General features: G+C 43.1%; 1 protein-coding gene across 10 annotated transcripts in view; it reads left to right on the top strand.

Moving 5' to 3' along the window:
• Positions 1-13,623, top strand: part of NDP (norrin cystine knot growth factor NDP) — a 33,062-nt gene extending 19,439 nt beyond the window's left edge. For 8 of the 10 annotated variants that reach the window (XM_075773825.1, XM_075773849.1, XM_075773809.1 and 5 more), the window contains one exon: positions 654-1,916. In XM_075773825.1, the coding sequence (XP_075629940.1) occupies positions 654-881 (228 nt within the window). In that variant the 3' untranslated portion in view covers positions 882-1,916. Of the gene's footprint in view, positions 1-653 lie in introns of all 10 variants that reach the window. The other 2 variants (XM_075773858.1, XM_075773866.1) reach the window with 1 other exon arrangement.
• The last annotated feature ends 13,201 nt before the right edge of the window (positions 13,624-26,824 follow it).

The raw sequence follows: 26,824 nt of genomic DNA on the forward strand, positions 1-26,824 counted from the left end.
GCTGTCACATTTGTAGTTATCCTTTTAGATTGTCTGGAAAACCCATGAGATATGGGCAGCATGGTTAAAATGTAATTTTCTTCCTTGCTTATAAGATAGATTTCTGACTGTTTTACTGCCTACTTTCTCACCTCTGTCACATTTTGGCCTTGTTGGGGTGATACAAGAAGTTGATTTCAAAGTTTGTGTTGGTTAATGAGAAATAGATGATCTGGATTTAAATAATATCTCATTCCCCATGAAGGTGTAAGAGTTTGTTTAAAATTGTCCAACACTTATCTGTTATTAAGGTGATAACAGCTGTTTCTAACCACATGATTTCCTGAGCTTTAGAAGATCCTTTCCCTAAAGGAAAGCAGGGCTGGCTGTGATCGCCTGGAGCCCCGAGGTCAGCTTTCAGAAAACCAGGCTCCGTAGTCCTTATCAGTGTCAGTGCCTGGGACTTATTTTTCCTCCTGCCCATGTTATCTCCCCCGCTCTCTCAGACACAGCTCCAATGCACTGTGTGGGGCTCGGTACCCTCGCCGAGGTGGGGATATGCAGCAAGGGAAGAAAGACCAGCCAGACTGGAAGAAGGTACCCACCTGCCACTGTTAGCTGCGTGCTGGCAGCCACAGGGGCACGTTTCCTAACCCGTCTCTTTTCCTTTGCAGATGGTGCTGCTGGCTCGCTGCGAAGGGCGCTGCAGTCAGACGTCACGCTCGGAGCCGATGGTCTCTTTCAGCACCGTCCTGAAGCAGCCTTTCCGCTCCACCTGCCACTGCTGCCGGCCCCAGACCTCCAAGCTGAAGGCCATGCGGTTGCGATGCTCGGGGGGCATGCGGCTCACTGCCACCTACCGCTACATCCTCTCCTGCCACTGCGAGGAGTGCAACTCTTAGGGACGTACCTGCCACAGCAGTGGGGGGACTGGGATGCTGCTGTCAGGGAAGGCTCCTAAGAAGTCACCCTAGGTGAGGCCGACGCTCCCAGCGTACGATTGCAGCGAGGACAGGACTGACCAGGCTGGGTTGGAATTGAGAGCTGAAGCGTAAAATATCCTGGGGCCCTGGATGGTGCCGGTACTGAAGTGTGGGCTGTGACAAAGGCAAAAGCACGAAGACTTGTTTTTAAGAAGCCTTTCTTTTTTTCTGAAAGGGTATTTTTGTGAGTTTCTTCTTTTTCAGGCTCAGGTCTGACTACAGAGAGGTGTTTTTACTTTAGGCAGAGGTCAGCAGGGGAAAAGAGAGGAAGGTCAGCTGGATGACAGCACTGGGCTCTGGGAGCTGGCGTTCGGACAGAGGATGGGCATCAGTTCCCACATATGACCTCTTAACCTATCAATTTATTCTCAGTCTCCTAGTTATATTGGCCTTCAAAACAAACTGTGTTGTTGGTGAGGGTTATCTGTTACTGATCTAGCAGGCAAGTGCTGGATAACTTTAACTGTGGTTTAGCAGAAATTACAAATAAATCATTGAAAAGTGAACTGGATGTGGAATGTAGCGCTGGGACTACGAGCCCTAGCCAGCTGAAGTGATTATTTGCAGCTAACAGCATCACAGTTCATTGGCTGAAGTGGCTGAAGTTCCTGAGAAGTGAAAGGTCATGAGACTCGTTATTCCCCTCTAAAAGCCTGGAAATGTGACACACCACATCTGTTGCGAAAGCCATTATTCAAACACTAAAAACTAATCAAAGATTAAAATGACATTTACTAAATGCAGTATTTTCCTAACTTGGGTAGACCTGTTAATGCACAGAGCCAGAGCCACCAGAATAATGACCAAACCTAGGACTTATTTTCACCTATGGCTCTGAGGTCATTGAGTGAATACCATTTTGTCTTTAAAGACAGGCAATCCCAGACGCAGGTGAATCACACTGACATGCCTGTAGGAAGTTTAAGGCAGAGTCCAAATCCCAGCGTTATCCACTGGACCACAAAGACCGTGTTTCAATTTACCTAATGATTTCCTACCTGGGGTCCTGGTTGACTCACGATCCAGCTTGGCAGCTGCTGGGGGAATTGCACAGCTCTTGGCTGGGCCATACGCCCATGCACCCTTTGTGCGCGCACAAGGATGTAGGAGGCTGTGGCAGGGTTAGCACGAGCCCAGACCTCACCCGTAGGTGAAGCTGTATCACAGCCAGGGACTCAGAGCGGGACGGGGACAGCACTGCGGGGTCCTGCAGAGCAGGGCTAGACAGCGCTTCTCTGTAAGAAGCAAGTGAGGCCATGAGCTGCTTTCACCTGTAGGACCATTGCACAAACAAGTGCCCCGAGGAGCTGAGTGAATTGCAATGACTGATAGGGTGAAAGGATCTCAAAATAACAAAGGATGCCAAGTTTCAGAATGGTATTTGTAGAGAAACTCTGTCCTTCTTCCATTAACATGAGGCTTTAGGAAGGGTCAGTCATAGTCTCTCGTGACTGTAAGGAAACAACTTAACTTATTACAGCTTTTATCTCCTTAAATGGCAGTATATTCATTCAGTCAGCAATATGTTTGTGACGTTCATATAAACCTGGGTAAGACATTTTTTGATAGAAGTTGTGAAAGTTTTGGGAGCATCTTTGCTGTGTAAGGATTCAGTCAGTGCAGTTTCTACCCCTTGGTAGCCCCTGTGTGCATAATCCCACAGTTATTCTCTGGGACAAGCTGGAGCGGCTCCCCTGCACAGCAATGTCTGGTGGGGCTCCATGGTACAGAGGGGAAGTCCTCTCCAAGCCCAGCGTTCGGTCCCTCTGTGCAGCACCATCCAGTCTGTCTGCAGCAAATGCCATACGCGGCAGCTCGGGGATGCACACTGATGTTGCAGGGGATCCCCAAGGTCTGCCAGGGAGGGCAGTTGTCCTCTGGTCTACACAGCAGTTACTGCGGCTGCTTGGGCAAAGCCAAATTCCTTTGTCGCTGCGTCCTCATGGCGAATATGTATAGGATGTGAAGGCAGGCAGTTGGCGGACACCGGGCTTGCAAGCCAAATCCTGGAGCAGAATGGCAGTCAGTAGTGGAAAGCGATGGGGGACAAGTACACCCACAGACACCAGTTAGAGAGGTTTGCGATACATGGGAAGGACTGTCTCTGTCTTCCGGAGATGACTTGGAGATGGCCAGTTTTCAACAACTCAGAGCTGTGGGCAAACAGGAGGGGGAATCAAACTGTTAGATACTGAGTAGCTCACATTAAAATGTCAAAATCGGGAGTGATGAGCCCTGGTGAGCTCATTAGACACTACACATGTTTTCAGCACTGTCAGTCATTATTTTCACAAACGATCCATGGTCTGAACATCAAAGGGTGAGCGAAGGGAGCGCGAGCTGGGTACTATCACCAGACTACTTTATATGAAAGACCATGCGTGCATCCCTTTTCCACTCTCTTTAAACTTCCAGCATGTAAAAACCCCATTATCCAAAAAAGCACCACACCCTTCCATTAATTATATATGGAAAATTCTAGTCCGTATCTGAAACATCAGCAATACCTTTGATAACCAAATAACTATAGTGTAAAATATGCGTGACATCTAAGTGTGAGTAGAGAGCCTGCTGCACGCAAGCAATGCTATGCACTTATCTAAAGAGTGGGGAATGTTTGAAGCATAACTGCTATATCCAGCATCACCTCCTCCATGGGTCGTGCTGTCACTGGCCTCCTTTGCCAGTGCAAAATGGGACGCTGGGGGGCTGTGACAAAATTCGGGTGACGATTTGCAGCACTCCTGTATGGCTGCAAGCGGCTCTGCTGGCTGAACAGGACATGGCAGAGCAGTGTGGACCCAGTCGTGGTCCTCTGGTAAAGAGAGAGGAGAGGTTTGAGCAGAGACTATGCCTGAGCTGATATAGAAAAAAGAGAATATTTATAGTGAGAGAAGAGCTTGGCTGGTGTTTATTCCCACATCCCCTTGCTATCACAGTGCCAGAGTTGTAACTGCTCAAATCGGTCTCACAGAAGATATTTGTGTTTCGACAAAAGCTTTTTTTTTTTTTCCCACTCACACCCCAAATTCCTTCCACTTTTGCTCGGTTCCTCTAAGGAAATCATCGCCTTGTGACCGCAAAGGCTGTTGCCAGGCATAAATGTTGAGGTGAATTCAACATTATCTAATTTAACTGTTGAGTCGAATAAATGCATGGAAGGAATATAATAGCAATTAAGAAGGACAAGGCAAAACATATTGTAAATAACTAGAACTGGATATTAAACAATGAATCAAACTTTCAAATTGTCCTTTTAGTGTTGTCAGGCAACCTTCATATTAACATTTAAGAAAAGGAGGAACTATTCTTCAAAACCAAATGCCCTAAAGTCTGTTATAAATCCATTTTTTGATACTTTTTAATCAGTATTTTAGGCAACTAAGTACTGAATGAAGCACACAAGTGCTACTCATGTTAAAATTCAGGAGGCATATTGAAACAAAAGAAAGTAAGGCTTCAGGTAAAACTACAGGATTTGGCTCACGGTGTGAGAGAGTCTAAATGGTGCTTGGAGATGAAATGGCTTCCTGATTTCTTAGCTTGACACCACTCTGCATACTTAAGCTCTGTTTTTCAAGTCAGACTACCATGTAAGCTTCTTAAATTGAACAATAGGCAGGGGAATGTCTAGTTGTCCAGATAATATTGTGGGGCTTTTTTTTTTTTTTTTGCTAAAGCATTCGGTTGCTGAGACTCGAATGAGATGGCTTTCTCCTTTTTTGCCCTCACTGCACCTCACTCTTCCAGCACTGTCTTCCCTCACAGAAAGGCTGGTTCAGCCAGGGCCATCCTGTGGTTTGCTCAAGATGAGATGTGATACAGGATTTTGACCATCACCACCCTATGCCCTCTTTTCTTTTGATAAAGTTTTTGAGTCCAGCTTGGCTTACTTTTGAAAGCCACCCATGCCAGCAGTGGTGGTGTTACTTTTCATCTGGAATGATTGCACTCATGGAGACCAGAGGGAAACACTAGGCCTTTGCTGGTACCCTTCGCTTGTAAGAAAATTCTTACAATGCCACTGCATTTTGTGCCTATCAGAAATAATCTGTGATTTGCCAGAGTAAAAGAGCCCAAGACCTAGCAAATTTTAATTATTCTGCTCCCAGCTGCAGTGGGTCTGTTAAGCACTTAAAACTGCATAGATAGAAAATCAGTTTGCTGGTTCAAGCCTCGTATGAATCTTTAAACCGAAGAACTCACTGCTTTCCTGGGGATGTCCCCACTGACTTTCCTTACACCTCACCTTGCCCTCTGAGCTTGGAGAACTTCTACCAGACAATTGGTCCGGAGCCTGGCTGTCTCCTGGTGGCCTCTATCAGGGCTTTTGTAAGCTACTGTCGTGGCAATATTGGAGAGGTGAAGTTCAGCGGCATCCATGGTACATCACAGCCTGTGCTGGGCCTGCGTGTGAGGCCAATTCCCCAAGTCCCTGCAGATCTACCATGAAGCCCTGAAACTCAAACAGGAATGTGTAGACTGCAGTCCAAATATTTCTGTGAAAGGGAAGAAAAATAAAAGATGAGAGGTTACTGTATCATAGGAATAGTCTGATGCTCTGCTGCTTTCTGTGTCTCACCTCAGTTCTGAGGATCTGATATGAGAAAAGAGATGCTCTTGAGCTCCCTTTTGTGATGAGTGGTTTTTTAGCGCCTAGTCCTACATGTTTAAAGACAGTGGTTTCTTACTGAATTTGTCTGAAACATGATTAAACCCTCTAGAAAACACAGTTCTGCTTAGCAAGGAATTTGTCCTCTGACTTGGGACATAAGTATTTTTGAAAAAATCAAAATGCCATTAAAAAGATCAGGGAGAATGTTCCTTACTTTTATGATGCTGTAGCTTTTTAAAATAGAAGGGCCATAGAAAAAGAAAAAAAAAAAGATTATATCCAGGGTAAAAGTGACTAACAGCCTTCTAAGATACAGCAGTATAGCATTACTGGTTAGCATTATAACTAACAGGTATTGAGATAGATACTCCTACAAAAAAGTGCAGCAGGCTGTGTTGGAAAGTAGCAGCCCAGTAAGTTTGCTGTATTGCACATGTGCAAATAAGCTGGTTGGAAATCCAAATAGTGAGTCTATCCCTTCTATTTTGCAAACAAGGGGTTACAATCTTTATTTATGCTGCAAAAGAGAGAGGACAGGTAACCACTGGTCTGTAAACTATCTTAGCAAGCAGGCTAATGCGCTGAAAATGGTCCTTGGTAGTTCTATGGTATGAAGAAGATTCTTTACATCCATCAAGACACAAAAGATCAGAATTCACTAATGAGAATAAGTAATCTTGTTTGGCCTGTACTAAGAATGCGTATTTCAAAAAGTTTTGGTTTGGCTTTTTTTTTTTTTTTTTAATAGACCATTTGGGAGTGGTCTAGGACTCACAAATATGTATGAAAAGACAAAAGGACATCTATCCTTTGTCCAAGTAAGAATGAATATTTCCTTTAGATGCTCACCAATAGTACAGCCCATTAAAACAAAATTTTAAAAGCAGTTAATCACATTCCCAAGTAATCTACATGTATTTATCTCATCTTTTTTCTAGGAAGAATTAAAGAGCTAATTCTGAGTTAGAGCTATTTTCATTTGGATGCACAATTGCTATTCCAAGCTCTGCATGGATCTCAAGACTTCATAACACAAAACCTAATGGAGGTTAGCACTGATTTTGTGTAGTGTAGACAATCACTGTATAAAAAAGAGGATTAATCTGGGGAGCAGCAGTAAGTGGTGTGCCAGGATGCATCTCCCCCAGCTCCCACCCAAAGCACTAGAGACTTTCTCTTGCTGGGTCTAGTTCTGCCTCCAAAAGGATTGATACTCAGGAGGAGAGGTGGAAGGCCCTCTCCCCTGCAAGTATCCATAGCCAGCTCTGTAACAGACAGGGGTCAAATCCCCTGTTTGAGTGGAGGAAGGTCTGGAATCAGTCTCTTCTCTCTCAGGTGAGCGTGCTGCCATGCAAGAGCTGTGCAAAAGGGAGGTGGTGCAACCACCGAAGTGGTTGTCACTAAACACAATTCAGTCTTGGTGAGCTAAGCACGTTCTGAGCATCGGCAGAACAATTAGGCTGCTCTTTCGATTTGAGTTTCCTGTATGCTAAATGACCTCACGCAGATGCAAATTCCCAGGTAGTCCCTGTAGGAAAGGCAGAGGTAACTTCTGCTGGTCACAGAGGCTTCTGTCTGAAACTCTGAGGCTGGAAATGTCCCAGGCAGGTGTCTGACTGTATTAGAAATTAGATTTGTGGAATTCACACAGATAGTATTGAAAAGCCATTGAAAATATTTCAAGTACTGAAATGATGTGCTTACCACCTGCTTAGCTTTTTGAGAATGAAAGAAAAATGTTTTGCAGAAGTCAAACATTCACAAGGGCAATCAGTCCCATAGCTTTAGTAAGGAGCAGTTTGGTACTATTAGAAGTAATAACTCTTGATCTTTTTGTCATATTTTTGTGTACATGTATATGTACATATATGCACAAAACAAGGCTGTATTTCACAGACATCTCTCCTCAGCCTCACAGCCTTCTATCACTCCCTGAGACCCTGGTAGCTGGAAAGGAGCAAAGACCTCTCCTAGACCCTTTCCACTGCTCTTGGAAAGCAGTTATGTTTCACCACCGTTCGCAAGATGGACAAAATTTAGCAAGCAGGTGACTTGAATGACTCATCGTTCTCCTGAAGTGAAACATCACATCATAGGCATCCAAATCCATCCATAGATGCAGCAGAGGATGCTCGGGGGAACTAAGTCACATGTTCTACACTTTGATGAAATGACAGTAAGGGATTTTCTTCACCTAAAGAGATCCCATAGTTAATACTTAATTGGATAAGCACTAAATTAATTCTGAGTGGGATTTTTCAAAGGTGCTCAGCATTCACTCAACTCTACTTTTATTCACACCAAAGGAGAACAATCAGTAACTTCAGTGAGAACAAACCCCGGCCAGCACCATGAAGTCTCCTGCCTGAGGGTGACGGGGGAGGGACGAGAGGGAGAAGGAGCCAGTTGTGCGATATACCTGCTCAGGATATTGCCAGTTCTCAGCATCAGATGTTCACAAGTCAGCTGCCTTTAACTGAGGAAAATGTGGAATTATGCTCATTTAAGTTTTCTTCATCCCTTTCTCCTGCCCTGCTCCTCCTCACCCACCCTGCACCTCTGCTACGTGGGAACAATTGTGCTGCTGGGATCCAGCTGCTAATGTCAGACACATCTCCACGGTGTCACATACAGAGCTTGGCCAAACACTCCCAGTAACTGAGACTGGGATGCTGGGAGAAGAAACCTGTAACCTGCTGCAGTAAGACTGTGCAGACTTAAACCAATTCTAATTTTATATGAGCTACATATGTTCAAATATTACCACTCCAGGGACTAGAGTTAGTACTGCCTTGCATATTTCATTCTCTTTGAAGAGCAAAAGAGTCCCTGCACTGGGAGAACCCATCCCTTTACTTCCTAATTTCTCCCATGTTGCTTCTTTGTTTATGCTTGTTTCTGCCTTTCAGGCCTTGAGCAATGAGGAGTCAATAGTCCACTTCCTTCCTCTGTACTGTCCTATTTGGAAACAGGCTCAGGGGGGAAATATATCAATGATCCTCCTCTATATTGAAGACTTCTTTCCTCTTTTGCATCTTGTTTTGAAGACTGAATGATGCGCTGGTTCTGGCTTTTCATCTGCAGGCACTGTAGACTCTGGGACATTTTGTGCCCTGATGTTGGAAACTCCTTAATGACTCCTTTGTGGGGGTTTTTTTCCCTTAAACTGTAATGATAGATACAGGTACATGTGTATGTTTATATGCACACACACATACATGCACACAGAGAGAGAGACAGAAAGACAGGGCGGGTGCAGCTGTGTTTAGGGTGGGAAAAGCTGTAGTTTCTAGCCTCGACTTGGATAATCACAGCTTTGTGGGAAATGATTTGTACTACAGTCTTTCAGGGAGATGTAAAAGAGAAACATACAGAGACACACACAAATCTACCTTTATATATGCATAAATACATTTGAGGCATTTAAACCTCAATAGTGCCTTTGCTGTCAGGCAAAATAACTGCACAAATGATCTCGAACGCGGTAAAACAACAGGCGATAAATACGAAATGACGCCGGGTCAGGCAGCACACCTGGCTGCAAAGGAGGCAAAGGGCATTCCTGACTCTGCTCCTACATTTTGCTGAGTAATCTACACTTTTCCCTGGAAGTGGAGCACAGCGTGATGCTCAGGCGTGACGAAATCCCTGCGGAGCCCTCCTCCCTTCCCGGGAGAGAGCTGGGGCCGAGCCTTTAGGTGGAGCTCACGTACCGCCGCTCCTGGGAAGAGCAGCGCGGCGGCTCCGGCCGGACACGGCTGACCCGGGCCAGACCTGCGAGGGCAGAGCCAGGAAAGTAGAGTTAGTCTCCTGATTTTCACAGCTCGGGTTAACAGCCAGGTTCCTCACAAGCTGGAAAATGTTTTCTTTCCAAAGCTGTTTGAAGATGACTTTTGTCCTGCGTACACAGTGTTGACTAGTGCATACAGGGCATAAAGCTGCTAGTGCATCCACCTTGGCTAGGCTGCGTTGCCGGGGCTGGAGGTGGTGTGTGCACCCGGCTACCATCGCAGGATGAATATATGGTATCAGAGGCTCTCTGTGTAGGTCCACACAGCCAGGGAAGTGCCCTTCAGGTCTAACTCGTGTCCCAGTCTAAGAGGATCCACGCACCTTCAGAACCGTAGAATCACAGAATGGTTTGGGTTGGAAGGGACCTCAAAGACCATCTAGTTCCAACCCCTCTGCTGCGGGCAGGGACACCCTCCACTAGACCAGGTTGTCCAAAGCCCCATCCAACCTGGTCTTAAACACTTCCAGGGATGGGGCATCCACAGCTTCTCTGGGTAACCTGTCCAGTGCCTCACCACCCTCAGAATGAGACATAGTATGGCCCAGAGGCACCCAACAATGAATGCAGTTGGCACATTTTGCTGCATGGCAGCAGAAGGCTGTGTTGGGTTGTGGGATGGGGAGAGCAGTGCAGAAGCTGTGTGACTGGGAGGAGGGCCATTGCACAAGTGAAACGCAGTGGAAAGCACAAAGAAGCAGGCTTCTGTGCAAGTTTTGTGCTCAGCAAGGGAAATTTGGTAGGTTTGCACCAACAGCAAAATGTGTGGTTCCCATATGTGTGGCAGCCTGGAGAATAGGCAGAAATAAGTGGAAGAAAGCTTTATGCTAGCAGTAAACCCCAAATCAGTGGACTGCAATTAAGTCACATGTCAGGGCTTGCAATTTTGTCTAACAAAACCAGGCTTGTAAAAGCTGTGTTTATTTCACACAATAAAAGTGATACCAGGCATTACAAGCAGGGCGCCCTTTGTGTCAGCACAGGATGAAGAACGTGAGTGTCCTGGAGAGCACCAGGGGATAGTTCCAGACAGCAGAAAAGGACAGGAACGGTCCTTAAACCTGCAAAATCACTGCATTCCACTTTTCCTATTACACACGAAGCTGCCAGTACTATCACACTATACTCAAGGAAGAGCCTGACATAACCCCAAATCTTGCCCACCATGCTTTTACGCTCGGAAGCCTCCTGGGATGAACAGATGTTTGGGACAGCAAACTGGTACAAAAGCAGCATTACACTGCGTATGTCCTGCTGCCAGCTGTGGGATGGTAAGGATCTTGCATGGATATCAAAGAGGAATCAGGAGGTGACAAATGCCCTGTTGAAGCCCTAGCAGTGAATGGTAAGGTTAGATTTGTAACAACTGCTTCTAGCTTGCTGCCCCAGGGCTGAACTAAAAAGTTTGGTGGGTAGAGCAAGCCTGGGCTGCGGGGTCAGCGTGTAGGTGGGCCCTCCCTATGCTGCAGCTAGAGTGGTGATGTGTGTTAACAACAGAGTTGCTCTAACACTCTTGTCATTTCATGACATTTCATGAAATACCATGACTATGAGCTCTTGCTCTTTCTTGCACTTAGCGTAAGTTGAAATGAGGTTTGGTCAGTGACAAACAAGGTTGATATTGCCAGTCTATAACAATTTCAGTCAGGAGAGTCTGTCTTACAGCATCTGAGTTTATGCAGCTGGGGCAACTAAAGGGGAGGCAAAGTTCAGATATTCAGTTAGCAGCCAAGGCTTTTAAAGAGCAGATTTTGTCATCCACCTTCAGCTTCCTACTTAGATGGTATTTAAGTCTTTACAGCTGAGAATCAATGGCAAGTAGAAGAGGAGATGTAAAGTGATGCCTCCAAGGAAGGACTGCTACAAAGGAGAGTACAGAAGGGCAAGAGGCATTTTGAAAAACAAAACAAAACCTAAATCCAAACTAGATAGGCTTGGTAATTCTGCAGCCTGCAGAGCTACCCTTCTTTCTAACTTCAGTGCTTGCTCATTTCAGCTGGATTCTCACAAATTCCTGTTCTTTTTTTCTACTTGTGCAAGAAAAATACCCTGATGATTGTGAGTATCTGTAAAATAGCAAATTTTTTGGTGAGCTGTTTTCCAGGCAAAACTTCATCAGCTGAAATTATGTCTGTATCAAAAATCATCCCCCATTTTGTGATCTCTCTTAGCATTATCCAAATCTCCCTCTCATGTATGTGATAAGAATTTTTAAAAGGAAATCAAGTTATAAAGGAAACAAATTTTAGCAGCATTGCTGTTGCATGCTTCTCCTTATGTTATTACTTTATTTTCCTCCCCACACAAAAAAGGACAATTTTCACTCAAAGAACCCAGATTCAGGTGTAACTACACAGCAGCTGTGGAGATCAATAGGAGTCACACTGATGCTCTTAACATAGTCTCTCTAGTGATATTCTCATAAATAAAATCAGAAAACATGGTCTACATGGAATTTGTGAGAGGTGAGTAAACAACTACTCTCAGAGTGTAGCTACTAGTAAACACTGTCAAAATGGGAGATTACATCAGTTGGGACCCTTCGTATTTTCACTGATGACCGAAATGATGGAATGGAGAGGATGTTCACTGTATTTGCATGTGGCATTAAGTGGGAGGGACTGCAAATACAAATTAATACTCAAAGCAATCCTGACAAATTGAAGGTACTGCCTAAAGTAAACAGAAGGGAGACCTGAAAGATGCAGCAGACAGGAAAGAATCATCAGCTGTACAAATACAAACCTTCACCAGGAGGAGGTAGGGGGGGTTATGGTGGGTCAATAACATCCTGTTGTTATGAGAAAGCTAAATGTGATTCTGGGTGGCACTATGAGGTACCCGAAGCAATCCTTCCACATTATTGTTAGTGAAGCTTCAGCTGGAATAGTGTGATCAGTTTTGAGCTCAACAAAGATGTTCATCAACTGGAGAAAGTATAGAGGAGAGAAATTCAAATAATCAGAGGGCATGAAAACATTGCCTGTAAGAAAGAATTGAAGGAAGTGGGTTGTATAGCCTAGAGAAGAGAAGGCTGAGGGAAAATCTGCTGAAAATATTAAAATATGCAAAAACCTGCTGCAGGGATTAAATTCCTAATATCCATAATGAAAAGACATTCTTACACAGAAGACAATGAAGGACTGGAAATAATTGCAGAAGGTGGCTGTTAAGACATATCCTTAGGTGTCTTTAAGAACAGCTTAGATAAATGTTTAGGTATAGTCATTCGTACCTCAAGATGGTGCAGTGAGTTGGATGATCTCCTCAGGTCTCTTTCCATGTCCCTGTGTGTAACAATGCCTCACGACCATTTTGTCGTAGTATCTTTCTCTTGGGTAACTTTATGATGTGTGACCCCTTAGGAAAGAGTTAAAAAATTGTGCCACTGAACTAAGCAAAGGAGGTCAAGGCATGTGTCCTCGTTACAGGGGCTGCCACAGAGAAATTGTGTCAAAGTGATTCTCTGGTCCGGAAGCACAAAAAGAGAGTCACTTGCAAGCTCCTGTCGAAACTGAGCTAAAAAGACAGCAGAGCTGCAACGGTTAGAAAAAGTAAATATACTGTGAATTTATTTCACGTAACGGGGCAGGCTGCAGAGGCCTGGCAACATTTGGCTTGTTAAAGTGTAGGCTAAGGGAGCCCATTTGTTCTGACTGTTCTTTGGCAAGAGGAAATCTAGCTTTAGCTTGCAGCTATGAGCGTGAGCTCTCACTGCCTGCTGCAGATGCTTGTAGAGCTGAGGTAGATTTAACCCAAAGTCTTGAACCTACCTCTGCATCTGCTTTTACACACACACACTCCCCTCATTTTTTATCTCCAAGAATGACTTTATTCTGTTCCTCCTGGTTTACATTTTCTACTCCTGTTCTTGTTTATACTCTGCACTTTCCAATGACCTTAAAACGCTTGTCACATAGCCAGGAGGCTTAGAAATCTCTTGAGGCTTGAAGTCAGGTCCTTGGCATAGCCAGTATCAACATTAATCCATACTCACTATAATGCTCCAGCAATAAACAGATATGCTACTGGTCTAAAGTACAGTGTCAAGACCATTAGAAATAAGACATCCTAGTTTTGAATAAAGGAACAGAGAGACTTAGGCTTTATAGCCATGAAGGTATATAGGAAAGGGGATGGCCAAAAGGCAGGGAAAAAGGTGTTTTGAAACCTCGGAAAACAACCCAAGAGAAAATATTTAGAGGGGAGAATGTAGTGGTGAGGCATAGGGATATGACTTGTAACTACAATGCAAAAGAAGAATGCTGGTTGAATGAATGCAAATGAATGCTGGTTCCATAGAGAACAGGGACATGGAGCTACACTGACTCTCAGGGCAGTCGTCTCCTGGGAGTCTCTGCTAATGGCAAAGAGCAAAGGTTAAGTGAAGATGCATGAGGAACCTCAGCCTTTCCCTGAGCGAGCTTTGCGGTGTGTATGCCTCTGCTAAAGGGCTACAGCTCTGAGATCCCTGTTCAGGAGGCTCCTGGGCAGCTCCGCTGACTTCTCATAGCATAGTATCACCTTTTATCTTTTCCTCCTATTCTCCACCCTCCACCTCCCCAAGCCCAGCTGAAGAGGGAGTTATGTGTGTGTATTCCCTGCTTTCCTAACTACTTGTCTGTGCTCTTGGAACAGCTGACTTTCAACTGAGGCAACATTAAAATGCCCTCTTCTGAATTCAAAGACAAGCTAACAGGGAAAAAAACCCCCAACAATTTATTTGAAGATTACTTCATCTGTAATCTCTCTTGAAATCACTAAGGTTATGAACCTTCTGGAGAAGTATACACCAGTCTGTAAAATGCTTTGCCTCTATCTTGTTTAATTGCCATGGCCTTTTCAAATGCCAGCACTGAAATTTTTTTTATACTGAGATCTAAGTACAGGACATGTGTTCAGGCTCTGAGGCATCATAGGACTACAGTAATACTCAGAACATAATTTTTAATTGTATTCTGAGGTGTCATTCTGATTTTGCTGGATTATGAATCATTGTTGAGCATCAGACAAATCTACCAAAGTTAGACATATAGAGGAAAAAAATACCCTTATTGCTGATAAAAGTTGAGATTTTCCATTTTGCTGCTGCATACGTTTAAACCAGGTTGTTCTATCACTTTCATTATAAATAAAACCAGTTTCTTTGTCTCCTGGCAGGCAACATATGTGCTTCTCCCCTCCCTCCCTCTCCCTCTGGGACTGATGCTTTGATGGGAGCATGATTAGATATTGGAAAAAGAAGAGGAATCTTGCTAGAACAGAACCAATGTCAAGAGAATGTAATAGAAGACCATGTTGTTCACATGAAAGGGAACAAACAAGTACTTCATAACATAGCTGAGACTCATCACCTTTTTGCTTGCCTGTTCAAAAGCAAACAGTGACAATACCGTTTGTCTTACACTGAACACAGATCAAAATGCTAACAAGATGAAATAGCTATCAAATAATGATGCCTGTGATACAAATTGTTAATCTTATGATATTCCTCTTCAGTATTTTTTTGTTACAAATATTTACAAAGAATTCCTCTTGTAGAGCACTAATAATGTTGAAATACAACTAAAACTGCTACAGGCTGTGACTAATATTAGTACAGGATAGGATGGGACTAATGCTAACTGCAAAATATATACAGTGACAGCTCTCCTTTGAAATAAACTTTTTGATGCTGTGTATGGCATGTCTGACTTTTAAACTACAGCTTGCATCTGGAAGTGCTGGAAGTCTTTCTTCACAGTAAGAGATTCAAGTCTTACGCTGTTTCTAGTGGATAGAACTGAAATACGCACTTCACATCAGCCAAAGACAGACAGATATTTATGAACAGAAAAAACGTGTTTTTTTAAACATCTCTGATCATAATCAAAACAATTCCTCTCAGAAAGTATGTTGTTCCATACTTAGGAATTAATGACATCATTTAAATTTTATGCTGTGTTGTTAAACTGTCCCCAGACATTAATATTCATTTGTATTTTATCTTCACTCCTCCATAACACCCAGAGGTTATGGAGTCTGGTATTCTTCACTTGGTGATTTCCAGATTTTTTTATCCCTCAAGCCCATGTCAGCTCTCAGAATTTCTGTAGGCAACCATGCATCTTCAGCAGAGTTTTAATTGGAATTACAGTGAAGGTGATGTTAGCTCCATGATCATCTGCAGATCACTTGCCACAGTCTTGCAGAACACAATGCTTTGAAGAGAAACAGTTCCTTGGGATTTATTTACAGGGTACAAAGAGTAATTTCCTTTAAAATTCAGCATGACATTATTTGGTAGGTAATAAGCAACACCATTATCTCTGCAACAGGCCCTTGTTCAGGATGCGTTTTACAGTCACTGGTATGATGAAGACCAGCAGGCTATGAATGTTGGAAACTGTTTTAAAGAAATTACACAGTTACTGCCCATGACATATTATCTAACCTTGGTCATTTGGGGAAAGATTATTTTGAATGCACAGTGCCATGTTAAGACATAAACCCCAGAGCCAGCTTCCAATATCCTCAAGTTTAGAAAGATCCTTAAATCCAACGGTCACATAAGACCTACTGTATGCCTGCAAGATTATCTACAGAGAAACTGTGCTCTGGGTCTGCAGAACGCCTGTGTTTACCTTTATTAGAATGTGTCCTATCCACAGGTGTTGTACCTGTTTCTGTGGTCATTGGTCAACATTCATCTGGAGCTCAGGACACCTTGCATAGGCTGTTACCACGAATACGTTTCAGAGGGACATGAAAACAAATGACAGCTATTCCTAATGAGGAAATCAATCAACATCAAACAGCTGGCATGACAATATTCTATGTCTGATCAATTAAATGTCACTACATTCACTCCTCTACAGTACCTGTGCCAATATTTGTGCTATCTTAACCTCCTGTCACCATTAAGTCTTTCATTTAACCTTTACCTGCACTTCACTGTGTACTGTTCATTGCCAAAGTTCTGTACATCTGCAACCTCTTTTTCAAGCATAGCAAACCACTGTGAAAGTAGGTATAGCAACACTGCCATATCACAGCAAGATGAGGCCTAGACATGAAATTTCACATGGTTTACAAGGCATGAATGCTGTTTACTTTACAAAGGCTTATGCAAAGGAAAAGATGACATGGAAAATTCCAGGCGTGATTTTGGGAGAGATAAATCAAAGTTTTAGATACAGGAGAGTTCCCTGGAAGGAGTCTGTTGTGGTTTAAGGCATGACAGCCATCTCCCTTCCCATTCAGAGTGGCTGGAAAGAATGCTCAAGTGAACAACAGCACTGCTCGTTTTGCTGGCATCCTCTACAACTTCTTAGACCAAAGTCTTGCTATTTCCTTGCATGGATTATCAGTGTTCAGTACCAGCACTGCCTGAAATAGTGTGAATGCAGCCACCATCCTGGCTTCAGGAAGCCTCTCTGGCTCTCCATCAACACGTAGCTGATGTGAAACCTGCGAATTTATCTCTGACCTTTTGATCAACCTGAGTAAATACAAACACTACTGGCCAGCCCAGCTCTACAGCACAATTTGCACTAGCACCGCAAACTAGTAAACAGTTTTACGCATCGTGTTCTCCTAGGGGCATGAAAATGATGCTGGCTTTCCCTGGGAGAGAGCTCAAAGGCAGAACAGAGGGATTTAAGAGTTTGACTCCCAGGTACATAATTCAGTGGCTACAGGCTAGCTTCTGTGAGATCTCTCACCACTCACCATGGGACCAAGTCCACAGAGCCCAAGTTTAGAAGCTGTGCAATGGAGTGCTAATCCACGACGTGCAACATCTTCAGAGGAAAACCTATACCTGTTTCTCAAGGTAATGCTATTTTATAATGCAGTAAAAGCCAGTGCTCATGGGGATATGGCTACTGAGTGCCAGTTTAAAAGGTACAGCTACATGAAAGAATCTCGCTTCAGAACACATGCCCTCATTAAGCAAGCCTCATGGTTATATAATGTTTACAATCCCAGAGTCTCCTATGAAAATATCAAGATTTTTTTCAGAAATACCACATACATTTGCTAATTAATCATAGTGTGTTTACTTTGCTTATCTCTACTATTTTTATTGGCCAGTCAATCCCAGATGAAATGCTGACTATTCTAATGAACTCAGGGTATTTGAAATCACTGACTAATATCCAAAAGGCCATTTCTTTCTGGTGTTGTCTATACCTATTCTCCAAGTATGAAAGTATGCAAATATACTTGGTTTATTAAAATCTTACATCAGTGCTAAGGCATTTATGACTGTGAATTCTTAAGACTTGACTGACAGAATTGCTTCAATTGCTTCAGCTGATTGACATAACTTAAAAGTCACATTTATTTGCCAGAAGAATTACCAGATGTGATATTTCTCGTACCTTTGTCCAGGTATCTCTGGACAGGTACCAGTTCCAGAAACCTCTGTGGCTTACACAAAAGTCTGTCTAACTTCAGTGAACTGCTTGCACATGTTAATGTTCTTGTCATCTAGAATCATGCATGAAAAGCAAACTAGTTTTTTCAAACCCAGGAATATTAGAATGGCAATAAAAACCATATCACAAGATCTCAGAAAACAGTCTCTGACACCAGTATAAGTCTCTCCACTGACTCCAACAGCCACTGGAACAAGATCACAAAATACATTGGTGATCAGCAATACGCAAAGCAAAAAAACGTGGCAGAAGTTGCAGATGGCTATAAACTAATCCCTTACACCACAGTCTGCAATACTAAAAAAATCCAAACAATGAAACTTATTTTGTGACCTATCTCCAGACTGGCAGAGGGACATAGCAGATGAACCAACCCACAGCTGAACTAGCCATATGCACAATATAAACAAGAGCAGTAAGCACTGCCACTGTACTCAGAATGAAGAAATCATAGCAGTTTCCCTGACCACAGTGATTATACTGCACATACACACAAATAACAGGAATAAAGACTGAGAAAGTTCAGGCTCACTCAGCAAGGGTAGAGAATGCTAACAATGGGGAACCAGAAGAAAATAATACAAAACAAGACAGACAAAAGGATGTTAGGGAAGCAGACAAGATTTGAAAAAGAGTACAGACTCAAATGACTGCATAGTCTGATCCCAGGGCATTATTTGGAGTTCTAATAGAACATTTAAAATAAAAGGATACCTTTCTGAACAAGCAGAGCAGATAGAAATAGCCTTGCTGAGTACCCTACTGCAAGTGCCTGCACACAGTGAGTTACAAACGCCTGACACATCACCACCAGACATCAGCCGTTCCCCATAAAGGCATGAGAGAAAGCAATGGCCACTGCATACAGAAAGGACGCAACCAGTCAAATGCATGCAATGGCTCAGAACCAAGATTTTAACCCCAACAGAGACAGCGCAGAAGGCTCACCTTCATTTTTTCTGCCACCTGCTGTGAAATGAGAATTGCCAGAAGATGAAGGATCACTGCAGTTCTTCTCCCAAGCATGTAGCCAGTAAGGTCAGGTATTTGAACATGACAAGCTTCTGTTTTCACACTGCACTCTAGATGATTGATGATATTCTAGATTCTAGATGATATCCTGATTCAAGAATCTAGTTCATGAACAGAGAACTATGACCTGGTGAGGATAAAATAAAGTTGCTCTCAGCCCTGACATCTCCATTCAATGCAGTCACCAGCAACTGGAAACTAGATCATCGCCTTGAGCTGAGGAATGGGACAGAGACCAGGTCCCCTGGTGCTGTCCATCTGGTTGATCATGTCTGTAAAGTAACAGCATTTTAAAATATCCTGCCTAGTACTGACCTCCTCTAAAATCTACCTTTTGTGCAATACAACCCACAGTAACACTAACTACATGCTGGCTACCTCATGAAACCAAAATACAGGTCATGAGAAATGTGAGAGGAGATCAAATAATGTTTTTATCTGAAAACTCTTGTTCAGTGTCTGTATGTGACAGTAGTTAAAATTCTCATGTATCTAAACTCAAACTATTTTTATTTCATGGAAACTAGAAGAGAAGATTGGCTTCTGTCAGAGATCTGCAAACATAAAGGGAATGCAGCAGACTCATTTTGCAGAAAACAGAGAGACTTATGACTGATCCTAGCTGCACAGTAGAGAAGTGCTAATATAAACAAAACATCTTTGCAAGTTAGGCTTATTAAAATAACAAAGTGTTTCAAAAGAAGTAGGCTATGAAATGCAAGACAATAAGCAAAGACAAACCTAAATACATAGAGAGACAAAAAAATAGCATGAAGACAACATGAAAAGCTCTGCTTATTTTTAGATCCAGATTCTATGGATTTTAAACTATTGTACATCTAGTAAGTGGATACTTATATACTTTTTAATTGTCTGAAGGAGGTTTGTCTTTTATGGAAATGAGTTAAAGGAAGCATACACGTAAAAGTTGATGAGGAGCTAGACTTGGGAATTTATACAGTAATTAAAGATTCTGGAGAAAGTTTAGGCCTGAAAAGAATGAAAACTCTGTGTGCGACAGAAATAAAAATGAGTATGGAAAATCTACCCAAAGTCTCAAAGAGCAGGGTCAAGTCCTGATCCCAGAGGATTTAGCACAGAAAGATTTGGATTAAACTCAGCACTTTGCAATGCCAGGATTTTGAATGTTTAGAAAACACAGAGTGCAAAGGGCAATTACAAGATAAAAACTTGACTCTGGTCCAGCAGACAGCTAATGCTGTTTGTGTCTATGGGTGATTAAAATCTGTGCTATGATGTTAATAATTATCAAGGCCCATCTTTCTATGAAGAATGAAGTTCAGTAAGGCCAAGTGCAAGGTCCTGCACATGGGTTGGGGCAATCCCAAGCACAGCTACAGGCTGGGCGGAGAATGGATTGAGAACAGCCCTGAGCAGAAGGACTTGGGGCTGTTGGTGAACAAGAAGGTCAACATGACCCAGCAATGCACCTTTGCAGCCCAGAAAGCCAACCATATCCTGGGCTGCATCAAAAGAAGTGTGACCAGCAGGTTGAGGGAGGGAATTCTCCCCCTCTACCCTGCTCTCGTGAGACCCCACCTAGATACTGTGTCCAGCTCTGAGGGCCCCAACATGAGAAAGACATGGAGCTGTTGGAGAGAGTCCAGAGGAGGGCCACACAGATGATCAGAGGGCTGGAGCACCTCTCCTATGAAGACAAGCTGAAAGAGTTGGGGTTGTTCAGCCTGGAGAAGAGAAGGTTCCGGGGAGACCTTACAGCAGCCTTCCAGTACCTAAAGGGGGCCTACAGGAAAGCTGGAGAGGGACTATTTACGAGGGTATGTAGTGACAGGACATGGGGTAATGGCTTTAAACTAAAAGAGGGTAGATTTAGACTAGATATCAGGAAAAAATTCTTTACTGTGAGGGTGGTGACACACTGGAACAGGTTGCCCAGAGAAGCTGTGGATGCCCCATCCCTGGAAGTGTTCAAGACCAGGTTGGATGGGGCTTTGGGCAACCTGGTCTAGTGGACGGTGTCCCTGCCCATGGTGGGGGGGTTGGAACTGGATGATGTTTGAGGTCTCTTCCAACCCAAACCATTCTATGATGCAGATGGTCAACATAAGATGAAATGAATCCCACCTGTAAAAACATTACTCTTTTAACCTTCTCCTCTTTAAGTTTAGATTTTTTTTCACTAGCAAGCATATTAGCATATTTCCCAATGCATTTCTTTTTTTCAGGGCTCTTCACTGAAGCCATTTCAATTTACACAGGGCCATCTTGGACTGTGGAAATGTGCACAAACGTGTAAACAACTTCCCCCGAGTAGTCACAGCAGCATTACCATATACAGGTATAGTAATACATAATACATACTTAACAACTTCCTCAGTGATAATAACCTCCATGTCAACACATGATAGCCTGTTGTTCATTATTTCAATTCTTTCCTAAGTTTGCACTGAAGGAGCTTCCAGAGTATCTTCCTGTGTGCTTTTTCCTTTAGAAGAATATGAGTTTTGCTACTGATGCCGGACTATTTCATGACAGCTAACAATCAGGGCATGAGGCATTAGAAGAAACACAGGGGAAAAGACATAATTAGAGAATGAGGAACCAGAGGAATGCAAACCTAGGAACTCCTTTTACCTCCTGTTCAGGTGAGATAGATAGGTTAGCAGAGAGTTAATGAAGGCTGGCAGTGGCTGGACTGAAAGGGAGCTATCTTTCAAGGGACAGATGGAAACAGTGTGCTGTGACTTCGATAGATGCGAAGCAGCAGGACCAGGATGATTAAGAAAAACTAAAAGGTCACCTGTCATTATACACTAAGAAAAGATTTGACATGAGCGAGAGGCATAACCTGTCTCTTCAGGAACTCTTCAGATTAGGTTATCGGCAAAGGACATAGCAATCATTTTTGTTAAAACGATGATAGTGTTTTATTTCCTCGTGTATTCTGAGGTATCCCAATGCATATTACACTGTGAACTGTCTGTTTAGAAGTACAAAAAGGAATTTCACTGCTATCATCTGATTTGGACTCTTAGCCTTTGCTCATCCAGTTCAAGAAAAGAAAAAAAGAGCTCAAACAGACTCTGAACAAGGGTCAGAAAAAAATAGGCATTACACAGCAAAATCTGTTGATTTTCAGTTCAGAACATATGTCTTCTGGTCACTGCTTACAAAACACTGATTATTTTGGAACGATACCCTTTGACTGCAAACTTAAGTCAGGCTCTGTCTGAAGCAGGAAGATACTCGTTTGGACTGCTCTCTGCCATTCCAGGTCATGCCCTGCCTGGTGGTCTCTTTTGTGGCCTTCGGGCTATAGGTGAACTGGAGGGCTTGGGATCACCTTACCCAAACTAGTTCTGCAACCTGGACAAGGGGGGGAACCATTGCCATGATGCACGCGTGGAGTTCAGTTTAACTGCTGCTGTTGAGATTTTTTTTTTCTTTTCCATTTTTGTTACTTTCTAAGAGACTTCAATTGTTCTAACTCCTTTACATCTACTTAAAATGTTGCTTTCCATTCTGTCATTATTCTTGTCTGCGTGGGTCACCTGTGGACCTGTCTCCCAGACTTCTGCACGGCGGGAACTGGTATTGCCTGTGAATGAATGCAAAGGGTTTTTTGAAATTTATAGAAGTGCGTGTCACAGATGCCATGGCAGTACCAGGCATCTCTGCCAGATATGCACGCTAATACCAATAGCAAACATCAAACCTGGCAGTGGATTTCTTTTGGAGGAAAATTTTGCAAAAGAGAAAGGTAATAGGAAATTGGACCAGTCTGAACTGTAGCAAATGGTCAGGAAGAGATAATCATAGTGCAGGGATGAGCTTGATGTTGGAAAAATAGTTTATGCTAGTTTAAGGTTTTGTCCCTGCTTTTTCTTTGTTGGCCATATTAGTAAGTATGCATATACTTGTATAATTACCATAATTGTTATCAATCCTTTTGTCAGAATGGTGGTTACATCAGTCACAGATTTGTAAAAACAGGCTCATTAGGACCAAGACTGGAAAAGGAAACTAGAGACTATGAAGTAGGACTAGCTGGAATGGTTTGAGACATCACATGAACTTTCCTCTACTCCTTGGGGCTTCATTACACAAGCAGTCATGATGAATGTGTTCCCTGTGAGATCTAATGAGGAGGACCCTCGTTGTCTTAGAGCCTACATGCCCTCCCTTCACTGAATGGGAGGCTGCCTCTATACCCATTACAGATGCTTTTGGCCAGAAGGATCCTTGTATCTAAATAGACAAAGAGCTAATAAGAAGAAAGCCAAAATTATTTGGCGTTACAATTTAATGATTGTGGTGTCAGTAAGGACCTAATTTTGCTGATCTTTCTGACTAACCTGTAAATATGCAAAGCAGTTTTCACTCAGCTTCAGGGCCCTGAGGGCACCACCAGCCCTGACTGCTCCTTGGAGCCACCTGCCTGCAGCCCAGGACCCCATGTCACCACTGGGGCCGTCAGCCCCTGCCCCAGCGACACTGCAGCAGGGTCGGTCTGCAGCTCCCCACGGCCCTGCCCTGCCCAGCCATGGGACCCGCTGAGATGGGCCCATGCGCGGGCCCCCAGCCCAGCCCATCCTCAGCCCATGCCTGTCTCCAGAGAGATGCCCAGGGCTGGGGTTGCCCCGCTGCCCCCGGCTGCTCCAGGCTGGGGGTGGGACAGGCCCGGGGTGCCAGACCCTGCCCTGCTGCCCTCCTGTGGGGAGCACCCACGGTCCCGGTGCCGGGGAGCAGCCAGCCTGGCTGCGCCATGGCACTCGGCCCCTTGTCCTGTTCTTGTGCTATGGTTATGTGTGCTCATGAGTAACGTGTTTACATTCACTCATTGCTTTTACTAATGGACTTAATCTTATAGGTTTTACATTTAATGATTGGTCCTACCTTGAACAGAATCTGCCTGATAAAATATTCAATTTTTGCTTATTAGCTCTAGATTGATGTCAGACTGTTGTATGTTGGATTTAAAATCTTGGCTATTAACATTTAGCCTCTCCAGTTAACATTTGCTGCTAATCAAGATACATTTTGGTCATGGCTGATGCTGCCGTAGGGCAGAAGGACAGACTAGACAACCTCCTGAGACTCCTAGAGCAGTTTTCCTTTATTGGAAAGCCTGGGATGGAGCTTATGCTCATTTAATTGTATGATATCTGAAAAGCACTGACATGTGCTTTCACAATTTCTGCACTGATTGCTTTAGAGAAATTTGAAATTATGTATGTTTAAAAACGTGCTTAAACCTACTTGTCTCCTGTAACATCAGTATTCAACAGACACAAAGGTGCTAACCAGAAGAACGGCATGACCTGGTTGCAGACTAGAGACACAGCAAGCCACTTTCACCCAACCTTCAAGGGATTCTCCACCACAAACCAGTAATGAAGGACAAGCACCAAATTCACTAGATGCCTGAAAGCACCAAGCCTCAGTGTATGCTTGTGGCTGATGGAAGATGCAATCTCCCTCTTCACAACCAAGCTCCTTGTTATCTTTCTCTTCACACAGTTTCCCTGCATGTGACTGCAACGCCCTAAGGCTGTGTCAAGACTTACCTGTGCTCCTGAACCCGAAGCTCTGGCCACCAAACAGCCTAAAACCTGTTCGGTTCTTGTGCGCTGACCCCAGTTATGAAGGTCTGGGACCTGCTGTGGTGTGCCATGGTGCCCATCTATCCTGTGTGCCCAGGCTTCTCCCTGTGCAGTGGCAATGCTGGGTAAGGGTGGGAGGCAGGATGAACACCCAGGGCTCGCTAACATGGACCTGGCACAGTGGGAGTTTGCATCCAGACACAGGAATTTAGAAGAATTCCTGGCTCTGATCATAAAGCTGTCACTGAAGCACCCTAGCAATGCAAGTGCTAATACAGTTTGCAGGTAATGGAGGAATCCATTCTGCCACCTTGGTTAAAGGCGATGTCAGCATGTATTACCTGCCAGCGGGAAATTTCAGCAGTGAAAACTGGCTTGTCCTGAAGCAGAGACTTCCCCACTGAATATGATGAAGAGACACTGTAGCACAAAACAAACAATGGAAAGCTGGCTTATTAAATGCACTGGTATTTAAGGAGCAGAAGCTGAGAGGATGTGGAATTTAAAATGCTGCACTGGGTTTTTACCAGTGCCTAAATTCTACCTCTTAGTCATTGTAAATTTGGAGGTCTTTGGCTTTGATCCCTACTCCATCAACTTTCCAATCATTTCTCAAAATTTAGTCCAGGGCTGTCAGTACATTTTCTACCAGACAGTATAGCTATTTATGCCATCTCATTGCCACAGTGTGTAAGTGCCTAACAAACTTTATGAAAACAATATACTTTCTCTCAGACGAATTCTCTTCCAAGCTGAGAAAATGTGGAGGCTCTCAGTTGCTCTGTTTCCTCAAAAAGTTTGCTTTGCTTTTAACATTATGCATTCAAAGGATAATGCACTGAAATCCAGGTAGAAGACTATTTGTTTAATTAGAACCACAGGTGATGAGAGAAGTAATGGGGTCATAAAAACCAGAAACAGAATCCTAATATGATTAGAAGAGATGTTTCCAGACATTAAAAAGAAAAAAAAAAAGCCATCAAATAATAGGCTTTATTTGGATTACACGTCCCGTTCTGGTCATACCTGTTGAAGATGGATACTTTTGTACTAAGAAAGATGTAGAAAAGAACTATTAGGATCAGCAAATGTGTATCCCAGTATGTAAGGTTACTGAAGTGCTTGACAAGCATCAACCTTACAAACAGAAAAGCAGAAAGGAGCATATGCTATCTGTTTAAATGCATTATGATATAAACATTTTGGAAGCAGAAGTGACTGAGATGAAAAAATGAACCTTTGAAACGGAAATATCGTGGGAGAGAGGAGGGAAAAACTACCAAGCTGGCTTTGGGAGACATTTGTCCTGCTCTTGACAGAGCTAGATTTATTAATTAGAAGGATTATATAGTATATTCATGATGATAGAAACCCAGACTTAATGACCCAGGTGTTTGCTCTGTTGTATCTCAACAGCCCTTTGAGGGCTTTGTGCCCTCAAACACCTCTATGGACCTTCATGTGCCTTCATGGCATGCACCGCAAACCCCCAACTGCAGGCAATACAGCCCTCTCTGTTTCAAACACTCATATTAAAAAAAGAAAAAAAATATATTCTTTAAAGCCACGGGAGGAAAATAAGGTCCAGAGGAACCCTAGGACTAAGCGTTACATATTGTGGACATTGTGAATCTGTAGCATTGGCATTAAGTGCATAGATGTAACCATAACTACCCTCACCAGCAGCCGAAACAAAATGACCCACTTGTGCTTCTGGAATATCCTTCCCTACCTTTCAATGTTTCATATGAGGTTTAAAATAATCTTTACAACTATTATTCCTGACAATCATTTGATAATTATATGTCTCTCAGTATGAAGAGGTCTTGGAGTTTGATTTAACCGTCCTCGAAATCAGATAGATTCTTTTAATCAGAGTAAGAATCTTTATTTCTGAGTAGAAACTAAAAATCTTCTGTTAATTCATCTTCTATTAATTCAGCCTCATCAGTCTCCCAGTAACTTTTTATTCAGGTTGTTTGGAGAGACCTCTTTCTTTCTTCTCCATTAACCACTTCTCTCAAAATAAGGAATTTCTTCTTGTAAATAATTAATCATGTGGTACTGCTTCAGGCAGGGCAAGTATCACTGAACAAAACTGTTTTCAGAGGAAGATATTTATGATACTTTTAATGAGGCAAAGGTCTTTGTCTTCACATATCTTCTAGGTAGAAATGCAATAACAGTAAAAATGCAGATGCTCTCATTAGACTACTTTCTTTTGTGAGAAGTTGATATATATATATGGCCTTAATAAGAAAGAGATCCCATCTAAAAGTACACAGAAAGGGTAAGCAAGCAGCTAGGCAAAGATACAGAGAACAGACCTAGGATATGGAACGAGAGCAATAGAGAAATAATGGGGTGAGGAGCTGTAAGTGTTCTTCACAAATGTTCATTTTTTTTTTAAAGCAAAAGAT

This window comes from Balearica regulorum, chromosome 1 (assembly GCF_011004875.1).
Source record: "Balearica regulorum gibbericeps isolate bBalReg1 chromosome 1, bBalReg1.pri, whole genome shotgun sequence".
NCBI lineage: Eukaryota > Metazoa > Chordata > Aves > Gruiformes > Gruidae > Balearica > Balearica regulorum.